The sequence below is a fragment of the Mus caroli genome, unplaced genomic scaffold, assembly GCF_978045245.1.
Source record: "Mus caroli unplaced genomic scaffold, Mus_caroli_1 scaffold_20, whole genome shotgun sequence".
Classification (NCBI taxonomy): Eukaryota; Metazoa; Chordata; class Mammalia; order Rodentia; family Muridae; genus Mus; species Mus caroli.
In genome coordinates, this window is record NW_028227275.1 from 49,971,762 (window position 1) to 49,997,480 (window position 25,719).

Here is a 25,719-nt window from a genome sequence, read left to right on the forward strand (position 1 = left end):
TGTTTATTGTAACTTTTCACCATAACAATTTTTGCATATAATATTATGATGAGCATTCATGTAGAGATTAAAATTGGTTGCTATTATTAGTAAGGTAATACACCTTCTGTATTACATACTTTATGTGTCTGTACATGATCGTGAGCAGCCAAATTTATTTATTTAGCAGAACCCCCCCCCCCAAAAAAAAATGAACTCCATTCTTCACTCTTTGGAGACTTTACCTCACTAAACCAAGGTTTTTATCAGTTTACATTAAAAAATTCTTTGCCAATTAAATTCTCCTTGTACATACAATGAATGGAAGATTTTAAAGTGTTATTGACTTAATAAATGCTTGACTTACATATTTAGAGCATATCTTATATTCGTACAAAAAGCCAAATGCATACACATGTGCGCACACACACTCCCACACATGCACACACGTACATCAAAATTAGACTATTTCTCCTGGTTGGTTCCTGTACAGATTTTCTGGAACATTTTTCCCTTGGTATTCTGGTGGTGGCAATGGTTGAAGTATCATGGGAGGTGCTGTCACTGTCACAGCAGAATTTGGTGGTAGCACTACAAGAACCTGTGGAATGAATCAAAATGTCATTGAGTCATCCAGGATAGTCAACACTTCCATTTCCTTACTCCATAATGTTACTTTTACTAGTGCCTACACTGTGGCTACTCAGTTGAATCAAACACCACACTGGGTGGTGTCTGGGCCACCTCTTGGATCATCAGGTGTTGCATACCTAGAACACCCATTCTGTGGCAGAAATTGAGCAGAGATGTGTGCAGCTGCATCTTAAAGCATCTGCCTTCTGTATGAATGGCTTACTTGAACTAGCATGTCACAGGGAAACAAATTAGTTTGCTCCTGTTGTCATTAGCACATCCAAACATTGACATGTTGGCCATGAATAAAGTTCAGCACACATGACAGTGGCCCAGAATGACAGAAGCATAATGACACATGGGAAATATATTCTATCCTTTACAATCAAGGGGCATGTGCCAGCAGTAGAATGAAGAGGATACATCCTTAAGCAAATCAGGCCCCTAGGCCACTTCATTTATGGATTAACACACATGAGGTCAGTAGAAACAGCAATTGCTGGATTTCACAAGCTTCTTATACAAACTTAGAAATAGCTTATCTGGCATACTGTATTCATGATCTAATTCCTGGCTATTTTCTCCTCTTATGTATTTTTCTCCTCCTGTGCATGTGACTGTCTTCTCCCTATGTGACATACTTCTTCCTCCATGATCAGGAGCACCTGCAGCAGTCCTTGGGTTAAGACAAAGGCCAGGTGTGTAGAAGCTGAAAGTTTTTGAGAAACAACAGCCCAATCAACTCTATGAACACACACTTTAGACAGGAGAATAGGGACTAGAAAGGAAGAATTACAGTGGAGGGAATGGGGTTGGATTTGATAAAAGCAAATTAAACGCAAGTAGGGCATATTCAGTGTGAAAGAAACCAGTACACGAAAGAACACTCTAAGCTTCTTCACCTTGGCTTCATCTAAGGAGGACAGCATACTGTGTGAAATTATGGGCCAGTGAGAGAAACAGATATAAACAAAAAGGCTGTGTCTATAATGATCCTACCAAAGGTGCTTTATTCTGTGGCTGGACGCTCTTCAGGCTCTTTGTATAGCTCACTAGTGCACTTCCATTCTTAGGAATGTTTTTCTTTTCTTTTTTTTGATAACCTATCTCAATTTCTTTTTTTTTCATTGAACAATCTTTATTTTATTGGCTATTTTATTTATGTACATTTCAAATGTTCTTCCTTTTCCCTGTTTTCCCTCTGGAAACCCCCTATCCCATTTTCCCTCTCCCTGATTCTATGAGGGTGCTCTTCCATGCACCCAACCAATTCCATGGCATTTCCCTACACTTGAGGGAGGCATCAAGCCTTCACAGGACCAAGGGCCTCTCCTCACACTGATGTCCTACAAGGCCATCTTTTGCTACATATGCAGATGGAGCCATGGGTCTCTTCATGTGTACTCTTTGGTTGATGGTTTGGTCCCTGGAATCCCTGGGAGATTTGGTTGGTTGATATTGTTCTTCCTATGAGTTGCAAACCCCTTTTGCTTCTTATATCCTTTCTCTAACTCTTCATTGGGGACCCCATGCTCAGTCCAATGGTTGGCTGTGAGTATCTGCCTCTATATTTGTCAGGCTCTGGCAGAGCCTCTCAGAAGACAGCTATATCAAGCTCCTTGTCAGCAAGCTCTTGTTGGCATCCACAATAGTGTCTAGGTTTGGTGTCTGTATATAGGATGTATCACCTGGTAAGGCAGTCTCTTGATGGCCTTTCCTTTAGTGTCTGCTTCATGCTTGGTCTCCATATTTCCTCCTTTGAGTATTTTGTTTCCCCTACTAAGAAGGACTGAAGCATTCACTATTTGGTCTTCCTTCTTCTTGAGCTTCATGTGGTCTGTGAGTTGAATCTTGGGTATTCTGAACTTTTGAGCTAATATTCACTTATCAGTGAGTACAAACCATGTGTGTTCTTTTGTGACTGGGTTATCTCTCTCAGGATGACATTTCCTAGTCCCATCCATTTACCTAAGAATTTCATGAAGCCATTGTTTTTAATAGCTGAGTAGAACTCCATTGTGTAAATGTACCACACTTTCTGTATTCATTCCTCTGTTGAAGGACTTCTGGCTTCTTTCCAGCTTCTGGATATTATAAATAAGGCTGCTATGAACATAATTGAGCATATGTCATTATATGTTGGAGCATCTTTTAGGTATATACCCAAGAGTAATATAGCTGGTTCCTCAGGTAGTACTATGTCCAATTTTCTGAGGAACCACCAGACTGATTTCCACAGGGATTGTACCATCTTGTAATCCCACCAAATCACACTGCTGACACCTCTTTCAGCTTCTTCATCTTATTATTTTTTTGATTGATATTGTTCTTCCTATGGGTTGCAAACCCCTTTTGTTTCTTATATCCTTTCTCTAACTCTTCGCTGGGGACCCCGTGTTCATCTTATTATTTTTTTGGTTACCCTCAAGTTTACTATAAAAACAGGTATATACACATTACCAGAAATGAGGTTAAACCATCAAAATATGCAATATATTCCTTAATCGGAGAATCACTTTAGTGAGAAAATTTTAAAAATATTTGATTCTTGTTCTAGAAACAAAATACTTATATTACCTCTTTTAATAAAAATAGATTTTTTTCACTCAAAATATATTCCGATTACAATCTCTCCTCCCTCTACTCTTCCCAGTTCTTCCTGGATCCCCCAACTCCCATCTTGATCCACTGCCTTTTTGTCTTTCATTAAAAAAACAAACAGGCATATAAGGAATAACAATGAAGTATAGCAAAATAAAACATAATAAGATAAATTGGAATCCATATATATGCCACCATTGGTGGGACATGTTTGGGAGGTAGTACATCATTGTAGATTAAAGGGTTTGTGGCTGCCTTAATGTTTATGTTTCTCTTATGATAGCCTGCAGAGTACCTTCCTGAATTGAAGATTCTAGAACATATGGGTGAAGGCCCTATGTGGGCACCAGATTGATTCATCCATATTCAATGAGTTGTACAGGTGTATTCAGCACTGAGGCCTTGCTCTCTGTTTGCATAGAGTAAGCTCTTGTCAATGGCCTCACTTGTTTGGGGATTCCCATAGGACTCCTTTGGCCAACAACTCAATTATAGGTATCCAGTCCTTAGAATGGAAACCGCACATGGTGACATGAGATGGTCATTTGAGACTGTCTCCTCTATTATTTGTTGATTTCAAAAAAATACCTTCATATATATATATATATATATATATATATATATATATATATATATATATATATATATTCCTGTACTTTCTCAGATGGCCCTTATTTATTGCTGCCTATCCCTGTATTCTCTCCTTCATCCCTTTTTTCTCTCCTCACCCCTGCTTGATCCTTCTGTTCCAGTTAGTCATCCATCCATCCCTATCTATTTTATTTCCTTTCCTGAGGAGATCTATCTATAAACACTAACTCATTACTCTATTTGCTAGTAGAAAAACTCATGTTGTTCTACTGATGGTAGCTTATCATTGACTTAAAAGATTATTTCCATATATAATTGAATACATGTAATATCTATCTTTTTAAGTCTAGGATACATCACTCAGAATGGTTCTTTCTAGTTCAATTTACATGTAAATTTCATGATGTCATTCTTTTCAACAGTTGTGTGATCCTCCATTGTATAACTATACCACACATTCTTTGTCCTTCCTTCTGTTGAGTGACATCTAGTTTGTTTCCAATTTCTAGCTATTTTGAACAGAGCCACAATGGACATGGTTGAGCAAGTGTCTATGTAGTAATATGAAGCAACCTCAGGTTAAATGCTCAAGAGTGCTCAAGCTGAATATTGAGGTAGAGTGATTTGCAGCTTGCTGAGAAACCACCACATCGATTTCCATTGTGACTGTATGAGTTTGAAGTTTCAGCTAGCATGAGCTGTCACTTGTGCCATTGACCTTAGTCATTCTAACAGGTGTATTTCAAAGTAGTTTTTATTTTCATTTCCCTGATGACTCAGGATATTGAACATTTCCTTAAGTTTTTCTTAACCATTTGAGTGTTCTGTATTGAGAATTCTCTGGTTAGTTATGTGCCCTAATTTTTAACTGGGTTATTTGATTTTATATTTCATGTTTTCAGTTCTGTATGTAATTTAGGTATTAGTCCTCTAATGGATGTGGAGTTGGTAACAATATTCCCATTCTGTAGGATGATGCTTTAGCTGATTAATAGTATCCTTTGCCTTACATAGCTTTTCAATTTCATGAGGTTCCATTTATTAATTGTTGATTATTGTGCCTGTGCTATCAAAGTTCCATTAAGAAATTTGTTTCCTGTGCCCATGATTTCAGGGCTATTCCCCACTTTCTCTTCTGTCAGGTTTAGAGTATGCAGTTTTAAGTTGAGCTTTTTGAATCGTTTAGAATTGAGTTTTGTGCATCATGATAAGTATGGATCTGTTTGCATTCTCCTACATGCAGCCATTCAGTTCAACTTGGAATAACCTGTAGAATATGCCAGGGCAGTAAACTTGTGAATGCAACCAACCAATGTCTTCATTGAACAAAGGCCCACTCTTCAAATAATTTGAGCCAGAATTGTTCAATTCTCTGCCTTTTAAACACTGGTACTACATTGTACTCCTGTACTATACTGTTAGGTGCTGTTTTGTTTAACTTATGCACTTCAAAGCACATCTTCAACAGGTTCAGAGGTTCAGTCCATTATCATCAAGGTGGGAGCATGGCAGTATCCAGGCAGGCATGGTGCAGCAGGAGCTGAGAGTTCTATGTCTTCATCCAAAGGCTGCTAGTGGAAGACTCCAATCTCAATTTCTAATATGAGTCCCTGGTACAGTCTTTTGCTCTACAATGCAAGAATCTGGAATTGGGTGACCTCTGAACTCAGAGCAGTAGATTGGCACTCCTAAATATTTTTTCCCAAACTTTCTGGCCTTCTGCAGTCTTTCTCTTCATCTTCATCTGCCTGAAGGATGAGGGGATTTTCAGCTTGTCTGTCCTTTTTTGTTTGGTTTGGTTTGGTTTGGTTTGGTTTCCCTCCCTCAAAAGTGTCTTTGAGTGTTCTTCCTACTCTGGCTTTAAACTTTGTTATTAATGAAACTAGGAAACCTAGAGGGAACCTCAGTTTCCCTTCTCACACAGCCTCTTAAGACTGAGCAGGGGACAAGGCTAAGCTGTTGGTAGTCTTGATTCAAGAAGGTAAGAGAATAAGAAGATATGTCCCTGTAAGCTGATAGATTTGTATGACTGATTACAGAGCAATAGAGACCTACTAAGCATCACCAAACAGGAACTGTTACTCACCTCACTGGAGTTACAACAGGAAGCTTTACATCCAAATGCAGAGATGGACACAGCAATGCAGAATTCTAGCATATTTAAAATTGTCATCAAAACATCCAAACTCTAAAAACAGATTCATACCAAGGAATGTAAAGAATGGAGATTACATGTTTGAAATATGCCCTCCTCCTGACTACCATGCTAAAAGAGGGAAGGCCCTAGCCAGTGGTTTGGAAATTCAGCTTTAGATACAGCCCAAAGCTAAGATTATTTCTTGGTCTCCTGAATGTTACTAATATTCTCACTTATTTTTAACTAATAAAAATTATCAGAGACCCCTAACTCCATGATGTGCTCCATGCTAGACATTTCACATGGGGAAAACAATAATATTTCATATTTGAAGAGGATAGTCTTTCTGGATAGTTCCAGCCCAAGGATGGGATTAGCCTGGTTTACAGTGAGAATATAGGTTGTTGGGTAGATAATATAGGCAGAATATCCTGGCCTGTGCAGGCTGTCTAAGGTTATTATGACATCTTTACTCATAGAAGTAAGATCCTGGAGAATCCTAGTCTAAGAGACTGAGGATGCTTCAGTGTTTGCCTAGAAAATAGAGGGCAGAATAAAGAGCCAAGGAATGTAGACAGAAGGTGGAAACACAAAAACCAAGAGAGTTACTTTTCCCTAAAGCTCACAGGGAAGACAACTGCCTTGCCAACAGCTGATTTTATGAGATAGAGATTTATTTTGAACTTCTGTCACCCTGTAATAAAATATTTCTAGATTATGCACTATTTTGGTAGTGATTGTCACAACTATGGTAAATCATTGAGGGTTGGGCACCACACTCCTCACCACTCAATGCATTTGGTCTTGTCTGTATCTTCACCAAGACACAGGATCAAGATGGAAGAAAAAGGTGGCACATTTATTCCGAATTTTCCTGCATTGAACTAGTGACTATAATTGGCAGGTTTGAATGTTCTCAGTGATCAGAGATGGTCCCTTTCCTGTGAATTAATCCATTAATCAGGAGAGAAATAAGGAGATGTCACCTGATACCTACATAAATATTGTTCCCCTTCTCTATCATTTCAACATCCCAAATTGATTTATTTTCATATTTTCTTTTAATTTTTCCCAATAATTTATTTTTATTTACTTTACATCCCAGTCATAGCTCCCTCCATCCTCTGATCCCAGTCTCAACCCTACAAATCTTTCCCTGATTGCTGCTCCCCTTCTCCTTAAAGACAGGGAGTCCCTCCTTGGGTACCACCCCAACATTGATTTTGTGATCAGAATGTTGACTGTTGCTTTTGCAAGAGTCAGTGAGACCATGCCATCTCCATGGCATCCTGCCATCAGAGTAAATACTCACAACGATGGCTGGCTGACTTTTAAATTGGCGAAAAATAGCAGAAATCATACTGATGACACCAATAATGCTTGCTGCCACAGCCAACACAGAGCTGATAGTGTTCACACTTAGACTGCTGATGATCTAGAAAAGAATGGGGATCAGTTATCAATAGCATCCTTTGTATAGCTCCATCAATACTTGAAGTACACCATGACGTTATTAATGCATCTTCTTTTTGCCAAAAGTAGACTCTGTGTCTTTCCTTTTAGTATCGTTACCTTTAATCTCTTGCCAAAATAAAAACATAATAACTTTTATTCGTAAGAATATTCCTCCAGGTGATTCTCAGGGACACAAGATGCTCTTCAAATTTGCTAGCATAATTCTTAAAGTCTTTGACACATTAACTGGAAAGCCTGTCTGTCATTTTCCACCATGCTCTGCCTAACTGTTCCTGTGTATATGCTGACAGCCAGGTCCCTCTTGCATATTTCCTCCTATGCTGTAGATATAGCTCCACAATCTCTTCTCATGGTTCAGTTAAATAAACTTTATTGTGAGAAGTAAAACTATTCAGCAAACTGAAAGTTCGCTGCATCTAGAACATGAGCTACATTTTAGTGGTCAGAGTAGGTGAAAGATGCTAAGGAGGTAGACAGGATTGATTTATCCCTAGTTTAGAAACGGCACCATTTTTAAAAAATAATTAATTTATTTATTTTTTAAATTCCATATTTTATTGCCCCCATCCACCCTCTGACCGTTCCAAATTCCATACCTCCTCCTGTTCCTCCCTGTCTCTACCTGGATGACCCCACCCTGACCCCACCTGACTTCTAAACTCCCTGGGACCTCGATTCTCTTGAGGGTTAGGTGCATCATGCCTGAATGAACACAGACCTGGCAGTCCTCTACTGTATGTGTGTTGGGGGCCTCATATCAGCTGGTGTATGCTGCCTGTTTGGTGGTCCAGTGTTTGAGAGATCTTGGGGGTCCAGATTAATTGAGACTGCTAGTCCTCCTACAGGATCGCCCTTCTCCTCAGCTTCTTTCAGCCTTCCCTAATTCAACAACAGGGGTCAGCTGCTTCTGTCCATTGGTTGGGTGCAAATATCTGCTCGGATTATTTCAGCTGCTTGTTGGGTCTTCTGGAGTGCAGTCATGCTATGTCTCTTTTTTGTGAGCTCTCCATAGCCTTAGTAATAGTGTCAGGCCTTGGGACTTCCCTTGAGCTGGATCCCACTTTGGGCCTGTTGCTGGACCTGCTTTTCCTCAGGCTCCTCTCCATTTTCATCCCATAATTCTTACAGACAGCAACAGTTATTGGTCTATAACAGACTTCTCTGTTATAGAGCCCCAGTAACTGAGAGGAAAGGTCAGCTCCTTGTAGTGACTAACTGATCCAATGTCCTCAGCTTAAATGCCAACAAGTCTACTTTAAGCAAGATAGAATACTTGGTTACCTAATATGAGTGTAGACTCTTAGTTTGAAAGTTTAGAATTACAATAAAAAGTTCTGTATTTTTATCAAATTACTTTCAACGAGATAATGCAGTCTTGATGCTAGGTAAGTTGCAGGCCTCTTATTGGATTAATTAATGTGCTTGATTTCTTTTTATTAGAGCATGTGATTTTTTTCCTTTGAGTTTGTTTATATAGTGAAATTGTTAATGGATTTTCCTATATTGAATCAACCTTGCATCCCTGAGATGAAGCCTACTTGATCGTGGTAGATGATATTTTTGATGTGTTCTTGTATTCGGTTTGCAAGAAATTTATTGGGAATTTTTGCATCAATATTCATAACAACTTCAGCACAATGGCTAGATATAAAATTAACTTGAATAAATCAATAGCCTTCCTTTATACAAATGATAAACAGGCTGAGAAAAAATTAGGGAAACAACTCCCTTCACAATAGCCACAAATAATAGAAAATATCTTAGGGTAACTCTAACCAAACAAGTGAAAGATCTGTGTGACAACAAATTCAAGTCTCTCAAGAAAGAAATCAAAGAAGATCTCAGAAAATGGAAAGATCTCCCATGCTCATGGATTGACAGAATTAACATAGTAAAAATGACCAACCTACCAAAGGCAATCTACAGATTCAATACAATCCCCCATCAAAATCCCAACACAACTCTTCAAAGATATGGAAAGAGCAATTCTCAAATTCATCTGGAAAGGCAAAAAGCCCAGAAAAGCAAAAACAATACTTACCAAAAAAGAATGGCTGGGGGAATCACCATCCCTGACCTCAAGCTTTACTACAGAGAATAGTGGTAAAAACTGCATGGTATTGGTACAGAGACAGACCTGTTGATCAATGGAATAGAATTGAAGACCCAGAAATAAAAACCACACACTTGATCATTGACAAAGAAGCCAAACACATACAATGGAAAAAAGAAAGCATCTTCAACAAATGGTGCTGGTCTAACTGGCAGTCTGTATGTAGAAAAATAAAAATAGACCCATATTTGTCACCTTGCACAAAGCTCAAGTCCATGTGGATCAAGGACCTCAACAAAAAACCAGATTCACTAAAACTAATAGAAAAAAGTGGGGAAGAGCCTTAAACTCATTGGCACAGGGGGAAATTTCCAATGGCTCATGATCTAAGATCAAGAATTGATAAATGGGATTACAAACTGGCACAACCACTCTGGAAATCAATCTGGAGGTTTCTCAGAAAACTGGAAATAGGTCTACCTGAAGACCCAGCGATACCATTCTTTGCAATATACTCAAAAGATGCCCCTCCTGAAACTGGAAAGTGTAAGGCAAAAGGCATAGTCAATAAGACAAAGCAGCAACCTACAGATTGAGAAAAAATTTTCACTAACCCCACATCTGATAGAGGGTTAATATCCAAAGTATATAAAGAACTCAAGAAGCTAACCACAAAAACCAAACAAACAACCCAACCAAAAAATGGGGTATAGAACTAAACCCCATTTTCACAACAGAGGAATCTCGAAAGGCTGAGAAACACCTAAAGAAATGTTCAAAGCCCCTAATGATCAGAAGAACACAAATCAAAGTGATCATGAGATTCCACCTTCCACAAAGATGCTCCACCATGCCACAGGGGCACATGCTCCACTGTTTTCATAGCAGCCTTATTTGTGATAACCAGAAGCTGGAAACAACCCAGATGTCCCACGAAAGAAGGGTGGATACAAAAAATGTGGTTCATTTACACAATGGAATACTACCCAGCTACTAAGAATGAGGACATCATGTGTTTTGCAGGCAGATGGATGGAACTAGAAAATACCATTCTGAGTGAGGTAACTCAGACCCAAAAGGACATATATGGTATGTACTCACTAGTAAGTAGATATTAGCAAAAAAAAAAAAAAAAAAAAAAAAAAAGTACTGAGTACCTAAGTACTGCCCACAGAACTCAAAAAGGTCAACAAGCTGAAGGGGCCAAGTGAGGATGCCTCTGTCCCACTTGGGAGGGAGAAGAAAGCAACCACAGGAGGAGGGGGAGAGGGACCTGAGAGGGAAAGAGAATGGGGGACGATGGAGAGGGGAACATGATTAGGTATTGGGTGGGGAAAAGGACTGAAATCCCTGAGATCCAGCAGAAAGAATGGAAACATCCAACCTCAGGAGGTAGGAGGTTGAGGGGACGCTCCAGAATGTACCAGAGACCTGAGAGGTGAGAGATTCTCAGACATCAAAGAGAGGGACCTTATATAAAGTGCCCTACATTGGGGAGAGGGAACGTGTAGAGCTACCTCCCGCAGAAAGACAGGGCATCAAGTGAGGGATGGGGTTTCCATCCCACAGGCAAAACTCTGACCCATAATTGTTTCTGTCTGAAAGAACTGCAGGGATGGAAATGGAGAGGAACCTGAGGAAAAGAAAGTCCAGCAACAGACCCAAAGTGAGATCCAGCTCAAGGGGAAGTCCCAAGACTCCAAAATATTACTGAGGCTATGGAGCACTCACACAAATGGACATAGCATGACTGACTTCCGAAGGACCCAACAAGCAGCTGAAAGAGTCAGAGGCAGATATTTGCACCCAACCAATAGACAGAAGCAACTGACTCCGGTGGTTGAATTAGGGGAAAGCTGGAAGAAGCTGAGAAGGACCAGCAGTCTCAATAATCCTGTAACCTGGAGATCTCTCAGACACTGGAACACCAAGCAGGCAGCACACAACAGCTGTTATGAGGCTCCCAACACATATACAGCAGAGGACTGCCAGGTCTTGGTTTAGTCAGAGAAGATGCACAAAACCCTCAAGAGACTGGAGGCCCCTGGACATTTAGAGGTGTGGTGGGGTGGAGGTGGTTGGTGGGGAAGGCCACGACGTGCAGACATGGGTGTGGGGAGGAGGTATGGGATGTGGTATGGGGGTGGAATCGGAGAGGAATGAAATCTGGAGTTTAAAATAAATAAATAAATTTAAAAAGAGAAAGAAAGAAAGAAAGTAAGGTCCTTCCAAAACTTGTAGTTGTGGCTGTTGCAAGATAAAATTAACCCCTTTATATCTTAGCAGAATGTATAGTTGATGAAATTACTCCCTATTGAAAGCAAAATAACCCAAAATACATACCATGGTTTTTGTAGGTTTCACTCCTGCTGCAATTGACAGGGATCCTGAGAAAATGAACTGGAAATGAGGTGAAATATCCAGGTTAAACATCTTTAAACAGTTGGTATAACTCATAGCATACTAACCCTGACTTGTCAATCAACTGGGTTTAGTAAAGTGACCGACTGTCTGAAAGGCAGCAGTTTTCTATGTCACATGCTTTCCCCATCTCCAGGAGAGCAGAGGAAAAGTAAAATGAGTTATGGAAGAACCAGCAAGGTTTTGCTTTTTTTTTTGTTTTTAAAGATTTATTTATTTATTATATGTAAGTTCACTGTAGCTATCTTCAGACACTCCAGAAGAGGGCACCAGATCTCGGTTACGGATGGTTGTGAGCCACCATGTGGTTGCTGGGATTTGAACTCTGGACCTTCGGAAGAGCAGTCAGGTGCTCTTACCCACTGAGCCATCTCACCAGCCCAAGGTTTTGTTAATAGATTATTCCATTTGTTTATCTTGGATGTTTGACGTAAGGTCTTGTTATGTAGTTCTGGTTGGCGTGGACCTTGCTACATAAACCGGGCCAGTCTCGTGCTTGGAGTGACTCTTCTGTTTAAGCTTCCTGAGTGAAGGGATACAGGTAGGAGCCATTAACTCTGTCTCAAAATTCTGATAGTATTTTCTCTATGCTTCGGTATAGAGGAAAAAGTCACCCACGGTCCCTCTTAGCTGTACTTTTCCCCCTTACAGGTCTATGGCTGGAGTGATCATCTTTCTAATTACACTGACAAAGCTGTCTGCAGTGTCTTACTCTGGAGACATTTATTTAATATGTAGGACATTTTGAGATTATATTTCATAAACTTAAAAACAAACTGAGGACTTTTTAAACTTTTAAATTATCAAGTCTTTTCAGATATTTCTTATTAAGGTTTTTTAAAAATGTATTCAACTTTTATCTTATCAAAAATGGTAAGAGCAACAAAGGCTAAAGCTCTTTAATCCTTAGAACAAGATTTTGCCAACGTGACACCAAACTAAAAAAAAGTTAGCCCAGCAAAAACAGAAAAGAAATTATCCTTGTTGAAAATGAATATTGGAAGCTATAAATAAAATAATGGCAAGAAATTAAATTATATTTTAGATGATGACTCCAATATGTAGCTCATTTGAGTCTGCCAATTTGGCCATTATTTTCAATTTAATCAAAATGACTGCTGTCAGTTTGATTGAATTGACCTCTTTAGACTAGTCAGCTAATATACAAATGTCTGGATGTGCTTTCCAAATTTTAGTTTAGAAGATTTAAAAGGTAATGGAGTGTCAGTAGGACCACATCACTGAAACTAAAATCAAGATATAGATGAGAGGCTGGGGAGTTGCATGTCTGTCCATTGCTCCCCTTGCTGGCCTGAAACCTTGAAGTGGATCCTCCATCATGAATTATGGGAGTTGTTATCCAAGATGGTAATGAGTAGGAAATAAAGATTGAAGCAGGCATCGACAGTGAGGAGATAAATGAGATTCTGAGATCTTGTTCATGGACTGAATGCATCTTGAGAAAATTAACTTCGCTTAGTCTCATTTTATTTCTCCTTTATAGAGTAAAGATAAAGGCAAATTTCTCAGACGTTGTAGTGATTGGTTCAAGTGGAACATTACATACAAAACCACTTAGTAATGTCCCCAGATTATATGAAAGCTATTAGTTGTATTATTTATGGGATTATCATCATCATTTTCATTATTATTGGTATTATTACTGATATATAAAGTGTCGTGTAACTTTGAAAAATATGGCAGTCTGTGGCATTCTTCAAATCTTAAACACCTGTTGTAAAAAGAAGGGAAAACTAAAGTAACAGGTCTACCACATAACTAAATTTTCTCATTTTCCACTTCATTAATAAATGGAAACCTTGCATCACTTGAATAAGACTCTAAGCTGTAAAATAACAAATAACCAAGGTTATGCATTTTGTTTTCTACTTGTAAGTTCATAACATATAGGTGAGAAATGTTTGATTTTTATACTTAATTGACACTCAACTCTAAAACACTAATTCTCTCAAGTTTTATTATAGTGCAGAGTTTTTTAACTTTCAAAATTCTAATTCAAATTTTTGATTAGTTATTTTATTTAAAATTGAAACAAAATTCACGTACAGTTTTCTTATTCTCTTAAGCGTTTATTGAGATTTGATTAGCCAGATGCTGTTAATCACCTGCTCAGCTTTCTCCCGTCTCCTTTGCCAACAACACCCGTGTTTCATTCATTCTTTCATGGGCTTCAGAGTTTTGTGATTCCCTTCCTAGCTAGAGAAGCAGATCTCAATTCCCCAAGTTAACAATAGGAGGACAGTTATCCTTGGTTTGAGAATATATTTGTAAAAATGTTATGAGCAGTGAAACAGATAGGTCAGCAAGCAATATCCCTCTTTCTAACGAACCTCAAAATGACTAGCCATTAACTTCTGAGGAAATCAGTTGTGCCAATGTTTAAGTAACTCTTTTGGGAGTACATGACTACATGCTGTCACAATATATCTTAAGTGACATATTAAATAAACAGTTCACCGATTTTATATGAATGACATTTGGATACTGCAACATGAACAACACTGAATCAGGTTTAAATATGCACTTTTCAAACTTGTAGACTACTTGAAATAATTGAGAGACAATTTCACCCAAAGTTAGTACAGTCACAACAAGGTGTTATTATCCCCAGTTATACAAGACTGTATATTACTCACCATTATTGATCCCCAAAATGGGGCCAGTAAGAGCACTGACATGAATTGTTCAGAAACTCTATTTAATATCATTATTATTCCTAAGCTGAAGTTTATGAAAGCAATCATAACTTGTATAGCCTAGAAACAAAAAAATAAAAACATTATCCACCACAAAATGATGCCAATGCTAAGTACTATCAAACCACCAAGTTACCAACACTTCCTCTTTTCATAATTCAAAGATAAATATGAAATATTATTCTTTTGTCAATTGCCTTCATACACAGATGAGATGTACTAGCTTATAAATCATCTCTTGGAATCTCTCTCTCTCTCTCTCTCTCTCTCTCACACACACACACATACAGAGAGAGAGAGAGAGAGAGAGAGAGAGAGAGAGAGAGAGAGAAGAAAGAGAGAGAGAGAGAAACACACATTTCAGTAATTTCAAAACTTAGAGGGAAATTCTTTCCATAGATACTTCTATGGAGAGAAAGCTTACAAAACCTAAGGTTTATTTTTTTAAGACAAATAAAATAATTACTTGCTAGCCAAGCTAACAGAAAACAAGTGATTAATTCTTCCAGGAATCATTCAGGGGATATGATATGTGCAAACCCAAGAGAAGAGGCCAAGTGACTCAATACACAGGGGAAACAGAGACGTCCTTAAGAATACCATGTACCAAACCTCAGAAAAAGAAATAGCTACTCATGTAATACGACAGAATAGATTGAGCTGGGCAGCAGTAGTCGTGCAGGCTTTTAATTCCAGCACTCAGAAGGCAGGGAGGCAGTTTCTGTGAATTCAAAGCCAGCCTGGTCTACAGCCTGTGTTCCAGGACAAGAGTTACACAAAGACAGAATGTCTCAAAAGACTAAAAACAAAACAAAACCAACAACAACAACAAAAAAACCCAAAACAGAAACAAACAAATGAACCTAAAAATATAATAATTTAAAAAGATTTACTACTACTTGATATTATTATGATTTATTTTAAATTAATATTTATAGAAATCAATAAACTAATAGAAGACAAAGTACTAAGGTCAGAGTGCTCATCATTGGGAGTGTACATATCTTTGTCTCCCCTTCAATTTTACTGGAGACAGAAATATGTGCAGAATGGAGGATTTCCCATCATCTGAGTAGCAGGTGAAAGAAAGGCAGAGCAATTGTACAGTACAGAATGGGTTTGTCAGCCAAAGGGCCAGGCCACAGCTGTAGCTTTATAGCTTTTTCTCTACACTGAGTTAGATATGATCATCTTAGATGATCTACAGACTAGATAATTCCTGCAGTCTCAATATTTTAAAGATAATTAAACTGAAAGTATGATGTGTAGACTAACATGTCAATTGTCAAATGATAAATATGAAAATCAAATGCTATTAACACTGGGATGTGATGGTAGAGGCTCTTGGTCTTGCGAAGATCATATGCCCCAGTATAGGGGAATGCCAGGGGCCAGGAAGCTGGAGTGGGTGGGTTGGGCAGTAGGGTGGGAGGAGGGTATAAGGGACTTTGGGGATAACATTTGAAATGTAAATGAAGAAAATATCTAATAGAATGTATTTAAAAAATAAAATCAAATGCTATTAACACTGGGATGTGATGATGTACCATGAAGCTACTGAGACAGAGCATTGAGTATCTGTTTTTTCTTTTTCAAAGTCATTTATATATTTACAAAATCATTCTCCCCTGTGATTCAAAGATGCCTTACCCCAAGGACTTTGGGTTCCCCCTTCAAGAATTTCTCTTTGTTCTTGTTCCACATTTGTGATTTTATAACAGAATTCTCTGAAGGCGGAGCACCTCCAGGAACCACTGCCATGGTGGTCTGTTCCAGTCCTTGCATGGTTTCCAAGGCAGCAGAAACAGTACTGAAATAAGAATGAAATTGTGGATGAAGTTCTGGAAATAATTCAATGCTACATTCCAATTTAAGGGTAAATTCCAAATGAAATCTTCCCATGTGATAAATAATAATTAATAATAATAATAATAATAATAATAATAATAAACAATAGCTTAGATAAAATAGAAAAAAATTTATTCTCTTGTAAGAGAAACTCTTCCAATTCTATTTCCAATTTTATCTTGAATGCTCATGTTTTTTCTTTATCTATCCACAAATACTTTAGACATCACATTTCAAATTAGTAGTTGGAGCATTTATGCATGTTGACTTCATCTTCAGGAGGTGCACCCCATTTCACCATCTGGTCCCACAACAAAGAAACCCATCACATCTGTGCAGTCTCCTCATAGAGTCTCTGGCTTCCGGCAGATACAACTCCCCTCTGCCTGTGAACTACTCAACCAACCTGCAGTGCAAGAACTTAAGCACTCCCTGTACTTCCCTCTAGTGAGAATTATGGTTTCTTAAAAAAACCCAGGTAGTTATAATATGTAAATTTGTTTTTGTTTTAATCCCAGGTGTGAGATATGAGGCTGCTTCAGGTTAGCCACAGCTGATAACTAGGATGGTCTAGAACTGTAGGAGGGGTGTGATTTTTGCAATTTTGTAAATGTTTTGAATTCTGGGGACACATGAGAGGGTAGAAATGTGAGAGGGCATAGCCTTGAGAAAGCTGGTGTTGGCTGCTGTTTCCCCCACCCCACACTACCCCAACTCATCCCTCTGCGGGTGCCTGCTAGTCCTGCTGTTGTTTTTGCTGCTTTTGCTATTGCTGCTGGATTGCTGGATTTCTGGTTGCTGGTTAGAGATTTTCTGATGACTAAGATTGGATTTGCCCTCAGGAACTTGATGCCCCTAATCAGCGGGAAGTCGTCTAAAGAGATGTAAGCTCCCTTTCCCAATCTAACCTTCTTTCTCTCCTATCTAGTCTTCAAGTGTTACAAGGGATTAGGGTGAAATTGTAGCAGAGAAGGTGGTAGATATAAGAATCCAATAAAGTAGCAAAAAATGTGCCTGCACTTCCCTTTCATGTTCCAGAAGGCAAAGGTGTTCTTAAGAGAGCCCAAGGTGAAGGGTTTAGTTCACTGAAGTGCACATCTTATTCATTAGTTATAAAGAACCTCTGCCCAGTTGGATCTCTCAAACATTGGACTACCAACCAGGCAGCATACACCAGCTGATATGAGGCCCCCAACACATATATAGCAGAGGATTGCTAGGTCTGGGTTCAGTCAGAGAAGATACACCTAACCCTCAAGAGACTGGAGGCCCTAGGGAGTTTAGAAGTCTGGTGGGGAGGGCGTTGTGTGGTGGGGACATCCTTGTGGAGACTGCGGGGCAGGGAGGAGGTATGGGATGTGGAAAGATTGAAGGATGGACAGGGAGGGGAATTGGGTCTGGAGTGTAAATAAATAAATAAATAAATAAATAAATAAATAAATGATTAAGAAAGAAAGAAAGAAAGAAAGAAAGAAAGAAAGAAAGAAAGAAAGAAAGAAAGAAAGAAAGAAAGAGAGAAAGAAAGAAATGCTGCCACCTCTCAGAAATACCTTCAGATCTCTATGATGTCAAGACAACCTCTTGGTTGTCTATTCGTTACTAAAAAGCCAGCATAAGGATGTGAATCTAAAGAGGGACATGACTCTCTTTGATCAAACTGAAAATAGAAACAAGCAACAAACAAGCCTACATCTCAACAGTTTTTGGTAATTGACGCTGATATAAAAATGAAGTCTGAGTAGAGAAAAGCCTTTGCCTAAGATCCAATAATCTGAGGGATTGAGAGATGGCTCAGTGATTTTAACCCCAGCACTCAGGAGGTAGAGGCAGGCGGATTTCTGAGTTCGAGGCCAGCCTGGTCTACAAAGTGAGTTTCAGGACAGCCAGGGCTATACAGAGAAACACTGTCTGGAAAAACAAAACAAAACAACAACAACAACAACAACAACAAAAGTACATGATGCTCTTCCAGAGAACCCAGGTTCAATTCCTAGCTCTTATATGGCAGCTCATATCCATCTATACCTAAAATTCTAGGACACAAACAACTCTTGTCTTTGAGCACACATGTGGTATACATGTGGTATACAGACATACATGCAGACAAAACACCTATACACATAAAAGATTGAATAATCTGAAGTTTTTTTCATAGCTTTCATTAAGATGGGAATTCCTGGTTACTGACATTCTTTGTATCACTTTGACTTCATCTGTGCAAGAGTGCATTGGACATAATTGCTATCAAGCATCTTTCTGATCTTCACTGCTAAGAGTCTTCTCGGTGTCTTCCATTGATGAACATCTATACCAGAGGCTTCAGCTCTTGGCTTGCGTGTCTTCTAAATGAAGCCAGTGATGCATTAAGTCCTACTTCAGGTCACAGTCCATCCCAAGAGCAGACTAATCATATCAGGATGTTCAGCATCCATCATCTGAATTTCCACCAAATTCTGCATGGAGCAGATACTGTCTTAACTCATGGATTTTTAGAATAATATGTAGGTGACAGATTAATGTATTATGGAAGGTAATTTTTAAAATTCATTTTACTTTATTGATTTCATTATTTTATTTTGAATGTTTCATTAATGTTCCATTATTTAGGAGTTGAAAGAAAAAGGACTTTAACTTTTTTACCACATTAAAATATTTTAATATGGGAGTGTACATTTTTCTATTCCATGCTTTATGTAACTCTGAAAAGATTATTGATCAAGGTGTATTTTTGAAGGCAAAATCTAAGCAGAATTAAGTAACATAATTTTCTTGCAATTATGAAAAATATATTTTTATTATTATTTCAAGTGTTGTAATTGGAAGTTTTGCTACCTTTATATTCATACTGACATATACACTGTTGTACCCATGTGCTAATTGATAAATATTAGTGCTTGAGAACTTCACATGAACATTTGTAACTGAAAACTCTATATTTACAATATGTGAAATGATCAGTCAATAACTTAAATATCACTTTCATGTTTTTCATATCCTGTGGGTAGAGAAAGAATACAAAGTAAAAAACTTCATACAGTGCTCAGTTGCTGTCCTGGAACTCACTCTGTAGACCAGACTGGCCTCAAACTCAGAAATCTGCCTGCCTCTGCTTCCTAAGTGCGGGGATTAAAAGCATGCACCACCACTGCCTAGCAGTTGAGGTTTTCTTAAAGCTTTTATCATTTCCTTTTACTTTCTTTTAAATATATGATTATTTATTTTATTTTTGAGAACATTATGCTTGAATACTGTATTCATAGAATTTCTATCCCTTCCAATCTTCTCTTCAACGTTTCCTATGATCTCCTACATCCTTTATATTCATGACCTCATTCCCTTTAACTATTATTGTTAAATATGCATATGATTTAACACACACACACACACACACACACACACATACACACACACAATGTTGGGTCCATTTAATGTTGCTTGTATGTACATGTGTTTAGAGATGACCACTTAGGACTGGATAACCCACCAGGGAGCTCCTGTGACTGGTGAGGTCATAGACACTGGAGGAGAAAGTATTGCTGTCACTTTAAACAAGCCTTTATTATTTCTTTGTCCTTATTCTTTGCACCAAAAACTGCCTCCCAAGGTACAGTTAAGTGTGCATTCAACCTCACTCAGGTCCAAAGCCTAGTGTATTCAGTGAAAGGTGACCTCATTTTTCTCATTTTCACTTAGATGTTCCATATTCATCCAGTAAATGAAAAGCCATCATGTTGAAGCCTAGGAAGGCAAATTCCTGCACCTACCTACTTCCACAATGCTTGTCCTCTGTGCCTGAGGAGGGCCAAGCTCTGGAAAGGCACCCCAGAGTCATTGTACAGAGCCAGTGGCCGCCCCACACTCAGCATCTCCCTTAGCTTAAATTTGCATAATTCTTCTAGCACCTTTCTAAATCATAAAGGCTGTGATAGGAATCTCTGAAAGAACACAACCACTTCCTACTTTTCTATAAAAACTGTTAACTGACTTTTGACTCTTCCTCCAAGGTGTGTATATTTATTGTGAAATATACTCAAAAGGAGTGGCTCCCATTAACAGAGTTTTTATTCCACAAGAAAGTAATACTGCTTATTGTGATGATAAGTTTGGAGATTTACTTTTGGTAAAACTCTGACAAAGGAATATAAACAAAATGCTATGAGATATGAAAATGTTTTTATGACCCATTACTTTGTTTATTAGGTATTAATAACAAGTAAAATTAAAACTAAACAATGCAGACATATCAAAAACAACAAACATACAATTTTAAAGATTTAACATACTCAGACTAACACCATTTAGATGGCATTTGCAAATGTTTTAAAAAAATCACATATTTTAGTTACATGTGTTTTTCTAGAGAACTGTGTATATATATCTTAAATGTATTGTGTGTGCAGGAAACTCTGCTGTCAGAGACTTGTAATGAATTCGTCATTGTTACACAGCAACAGTGAATACAGTGCTTTTCTGGGTCTAAGAAGATTCCAGTTTCAGTGAAAAAGCTTATTCCCTAAGAAAAACTTAACCACAGCCATTTCTTGCATAATCTTATTATTCTCATAAACTTTAAATGCCTCCCATGAAATCAAAACTATCTTCATATTATTTTGATAAAATATTTGATGTTAGGTGATTATAAAGAAGGGGGGTTTATTTAACCCATTTTTGGCATAACAAAAAGCATTAACATAGAAATTGGCAGCTCTACTTAAGGTTATCTGGCTAAGTCACAATGTAAGACAGTTAATACTGGAAATGAGAGAAGTTACTGTTGCATGGTGAAATAGAAAGAGTGAGCAAGGGCCAAGGTTTTCTTGATACCACAATTTATCCTCATATGAACTAACCAGAGTCACATAACACTACTTGAATCATTTGTCTTACTCAATACACATTTCTTAGGTTAAGTTTACATTAGTGAATCATAGTACGGGCCTCAGATACAATGATAAAAAATGTTTCATAAACTCTCCTCTCCAAGGAGTTTGATAAATTCAGAAACTCAGGAACAAATTCAGGGAAATCCTAGGAAATTCAGTGAACTAAGGAAGCCTGCCATTAGAATCTTGGACAATCTGTTCTCTGCCTGGTAAAGCAGAGCCTCTGGAGAGCTCAGAGGTCACCACTGACTGCAAACATTGGAATGAAGAGGAGCTTCATGGAGATGGGAGCATCTGAAAGAGGGCTGATGAGTGAGCAAAGCCATCACAATGGAGGAGAGTGAGATGATGGAGGGACACCTGTGCATCTAATCAAGTAGTGACCTCATCCACAGCTGGATTTGTGAAAGGCCTTCAGGGGCAGGAATGTGGGTTGGGTACAATGTAGTGACTTTGGTTCTAGATATGCAGAAATGCAGGATCTGTGTAGCTTCTTCAGCCATGATAGTGTTAGCAGTAAGTGAAGCTGTCTTAGAAGTCCACTGTAGGAAGCATCCATAGGAGCAGTGGCAACATTGATAACTGGGTACTCAATAGTGTTTTGTGATTCTACTCTTCTTGGTTTTCTCTACACTGCTGAGACTAGATAAGGGATCCTTCTTGGTTTGAGATCCAGCAACACACACAAGCCACCACTGCAGTGCTGGCTTCCAAAGTACAGGTTCCCAGAGTAGCTGAAGATCCAGAGAACCAGGTTCACCATCTAGACTCAATCAAAAATGTATGTATGTATGCATGTATGTAATGTGTGAAGTTGTTGGAGCTACTTGAAACTTGCTTCATCTACCATGTGCCCTAAACTTTCTGTTTCACCTTCCCTGAAAGGATCTGTTTCAGTTTCAGCTTCCCCTCAGCACTGCTGATGAGATCCTGTGGAAATGCTCGGTGTGTCACACAGTCTTACATGTTCACCCCATGGGAGTTAATCCCCAGAGCCTGTGCCTCTGTGATTTATAATTATTCTCATGTTATTTGTGCTTCTATTAGATCTAGAGAAGCTTTCAAAGATAAGGTACTACGTTTGTTTTACAATTTTTAGGAGTTACAATGGCTTAAAAAAAAAACCCTCACAATGCTTGTTTATAACTGTAAGGTTTTGAGAAGATGGTGTTTGGCTTTCAATATCTCACACTCCATGGCACTCTCTATAATCACTAAGGACAGGCTATTCCTCTTGCCCCTGCAGAAAGAAAGAGATTTGCTTTTAGTCTTCTCTTTGTGAATTTAAAACAGCTTTATAGATGCTTTCATCAGAAAGTTCTTCATCGGGGAACGAAAAATAGTCCTACCCTGTGCCAAAAGCTTGTTGATCTGACTCTTACAGAAGTGAGACTCAGTTATCTCGGTGTGTATTTGGTTCATTATATAGATGATTTTTTTTGGCTCACTCAGATCGAGCCATTTTGCAAGATGCTTTATAAGTTACTGTTGATCAACTTGCCAACTTTGATCTAAAGCTTGCTCTGGAAAAGACACAGGTGGAACCACCTCTCTCTTATTTGGGGACAGTCATTTACTCAGATGCTGTGGCCCATCAGCTTTTACAGCTAGATTTAAGCAAATTAACTACAGTAAATGATTTTCAAAGAATCTGAGGAGAAGGTATTGTATTCATCCTTTTATTAAATTAACTACTGAGGAGCTTAACCCTTTGGCATCCTTACAGGTGACTCCAACTCTCAGTCTCCATGCTCCTTAATTGAGGAAGCAAGAAACGCTTTTATAATCGTGGAGCAGGCTATTAGCAAACAATTACAGAGGGTAAAGCTTAATGAGTCATGGGACCTTATAGTACTACCTACTGTTCATACACCTACATGTGTGCTATGGCAAGATGGTCCCTTGGAGTGGATCCATCTGGCTGTCACTCCTAGGAAATTTATTACTTCCTATGTTACTTTGGTGGCATTTGTGATTTTTAAAGGATGCAAGCACAGAAGCACAGAATGGAAATAATGAGAAGAGATTTTTTTAAGATTATAGTGCCTTATAATAATAAACAACTGACTGAGCCAACTGACTGAGATATATATATATATATATATATATATATATATATATATATATCCAACATTTAATTGGGGCTGGCTTACATGTTCAGAAGTTCAGCCCATTATCATCAAGGTGGGAATGTGGCAGTGTCCAGGCAGGCATGGTGCAGGAGGAGCTGAGAGTTCTACATCTTCATCTGAAGGCTGCTAGCAGAATACTGGCTTCCTGGCAGTTAAGATAAGGGTCTTAAAGCCCACATCCACAGAGACACACCAATTGGAGTAGGACTGAGCTCCTTTTACATTCAGAAGTTTGGAAGATTGTGTTAATTAACTTTACAGGCCAGATTGTATCCCATTTGCCCAGTCTTCCTTTGTTAACCATTTTTCTGAAGACTCAACAGATTATCTTTCCCTTCCAGTATTCCATTGAGCCCTTTCCCAGTGCAGCTTTAGTTTTTACTGATGGGTCAGCAAAAGGCAAGGCTGTGACTATGAATGGTGAAACTTTTTCTCAAGAAACTTCTGAAATTTCTGCTCACAGGACAGAATTAATTGCTGTGATTTTTGCCTTTACTAAGTTACAAGACTGTCTTTTTAATCTCTACTCTGATTCACAATATGGTTAAACTGTTCCCAGCCATTGAAACCTCTATTCTGGCCTTAAATAAATCTACCATATCTTCACTTTTATTTAAGTAACAACTTTTATTACAAAGCAGAACTTTCCTGTGATTTGTAAGTCATCTATGGGCACATACTAATTTGTCTGGGCCCTTAACAGAGGATAATCTGCTAGCTGACCTTGCTAAATGACCTCATGGACTGGTAGAATTAACGTTGTGAAAATGATCATTTAACCAAAATCTATTTACAGATTCGAAGGAATCCCAATCTAAATCCCCATGTCACTCTTCACAGAAATAGAAAACTCTCCTAAAACCTATATGGAACTACAAAAGACCCCAGATAGACAAAACAATCTCAAACAAAAAGAACAACGCAGGAAAGATTACTATTCCAGATGTTAAGCTATATTACAGAGCCATGTCAAGAAAGACTGAATGATACTGGAACAAAAACAGATGTGTAGACCAATGGGATAAAAACAAAGGCTCAAATATGAACACACACAACCTCAGCCAATTAATACCTGACAAAGATGACAAAACATAAACTGGAGAAAAGAAGATATCTTCAATAAATGGTGCTGGAAAAACTGAAAGTCTACATGCAGAAGAATGAAAATAGAGCCCTATCACTTTGCACAGAAACTAATTGCAAATGGATCAGAGACCTAACCTTGGAACCTAAAACACTGAAACTGCTAGAAAAAAAAAAATAGTCAGTAACATAGATGATATAGGTGTAGGAAAGGACCTTCTAAATAGGTGTCCATATGTCCAAGATTAAAGACCAACAACTGACAAACAGAGCTTCATAAAACTAGAAAGCTTCTGCATAACTAAGGACACAGTCAACTGGGCCAGGTGACTAGGAAGCCCTTAGAATGGGCGAGAACATTGCCAACTATACATTTGAGTGAGAATCTAGCTTTTTGACCTACAGGGGATGTGAGGTTGGGCTTGGGCTGATGAGAAGCAGAGATCTCAGGGCTGGCCCTGCTCTTTGAAAGGCAGCTCTGTTACTGTGTAGTAGCCCTTGCTGTGGTGTTGGGGGAGAGGCAGAGAGTGGAGGCTGGCAGCTAGCTAGTTAGGTCAAAATGAGATTTGGAGAGTGTAGCTAAGAGTCAAAGGGGCTGGGGTGGGGGAAGCTGGCCAGGAAAAGACACAAAGAGAGAGGGGGGAGGGGGAGGGAGAGGGAGAGAGGGAAGGGGAGGGAGAGGGAGAGGGGGGAGGGGGAGGAAAGAAAGGATAGAGAGAGGGAGAGGAGGGAGGGAGGAAGGGAGGGAGGGAGGGAGAGAGAGAGAGATCTTTTGAACTAGGTCAAAGTTTACTTACTCCTTGAGTAATGTGAAGTTTCGATGTGGGACTCTATTTGTGGGTATGCTTGAGCTGGGTTTGCACCACGATGGTAGTGTCAGTTGTAGAGTCCTTGGGTCCCGCTGTCACAAGGCAGGGCCACTCAGGGAGGCAGGAAGGATGTAGGATGTGGGGTGCTTGATGCTGGATGCCAGATGCTGGAGTTGTCTGCTCTTACCCCACAACGTCCAGGCTCCTGTTGGGCTGTAGGGAAGCCCTGAGACGATGGTCGGAAACTGGGAAAGCACAGTCAGAGGCGCGGGACAGCCAGAACAGGCTCGGAGGTCCTCAGGCCTGAGATGAAGCCGGGGCTGTGGGGTTCCCTTGGAAGTCCAGGAGCAGCTGGA

At 38.9% G+C, this 25,719-nt stretch overlaps 1 protein-coding gene across 1 annotated transcript; it reads right to left on the reverse strand.

The window, feature by feature from the left end:
• LOC110285761 (membrane-spanning 4-domains subfamily A member 4D) lies at window positions 1–25,719 on the reverse strand. Its single transcript, XM_021152153.3, has 7 exons — window positions 25,352–25,719; window positions 16,259–16,418; window positions 14,549–14,668; window positions 11,814–11,870; window positions 7,254–7,376; window positions 5,891–5,992; window positions 1–580 (listed from the first exon to the last, which is right to left on the reverse strand). Exons 2-7 carry the CDS (start codon window positions 16,391–16,393, stop codon window positions 440–442), a joined length of 678 nt encoding a protein of 225 aa, XP_021007812.1. The 5' UTR covers window positions 16,394–16,418; window positions 25,352–25,719; the 3' UTR covers window positions 1–439.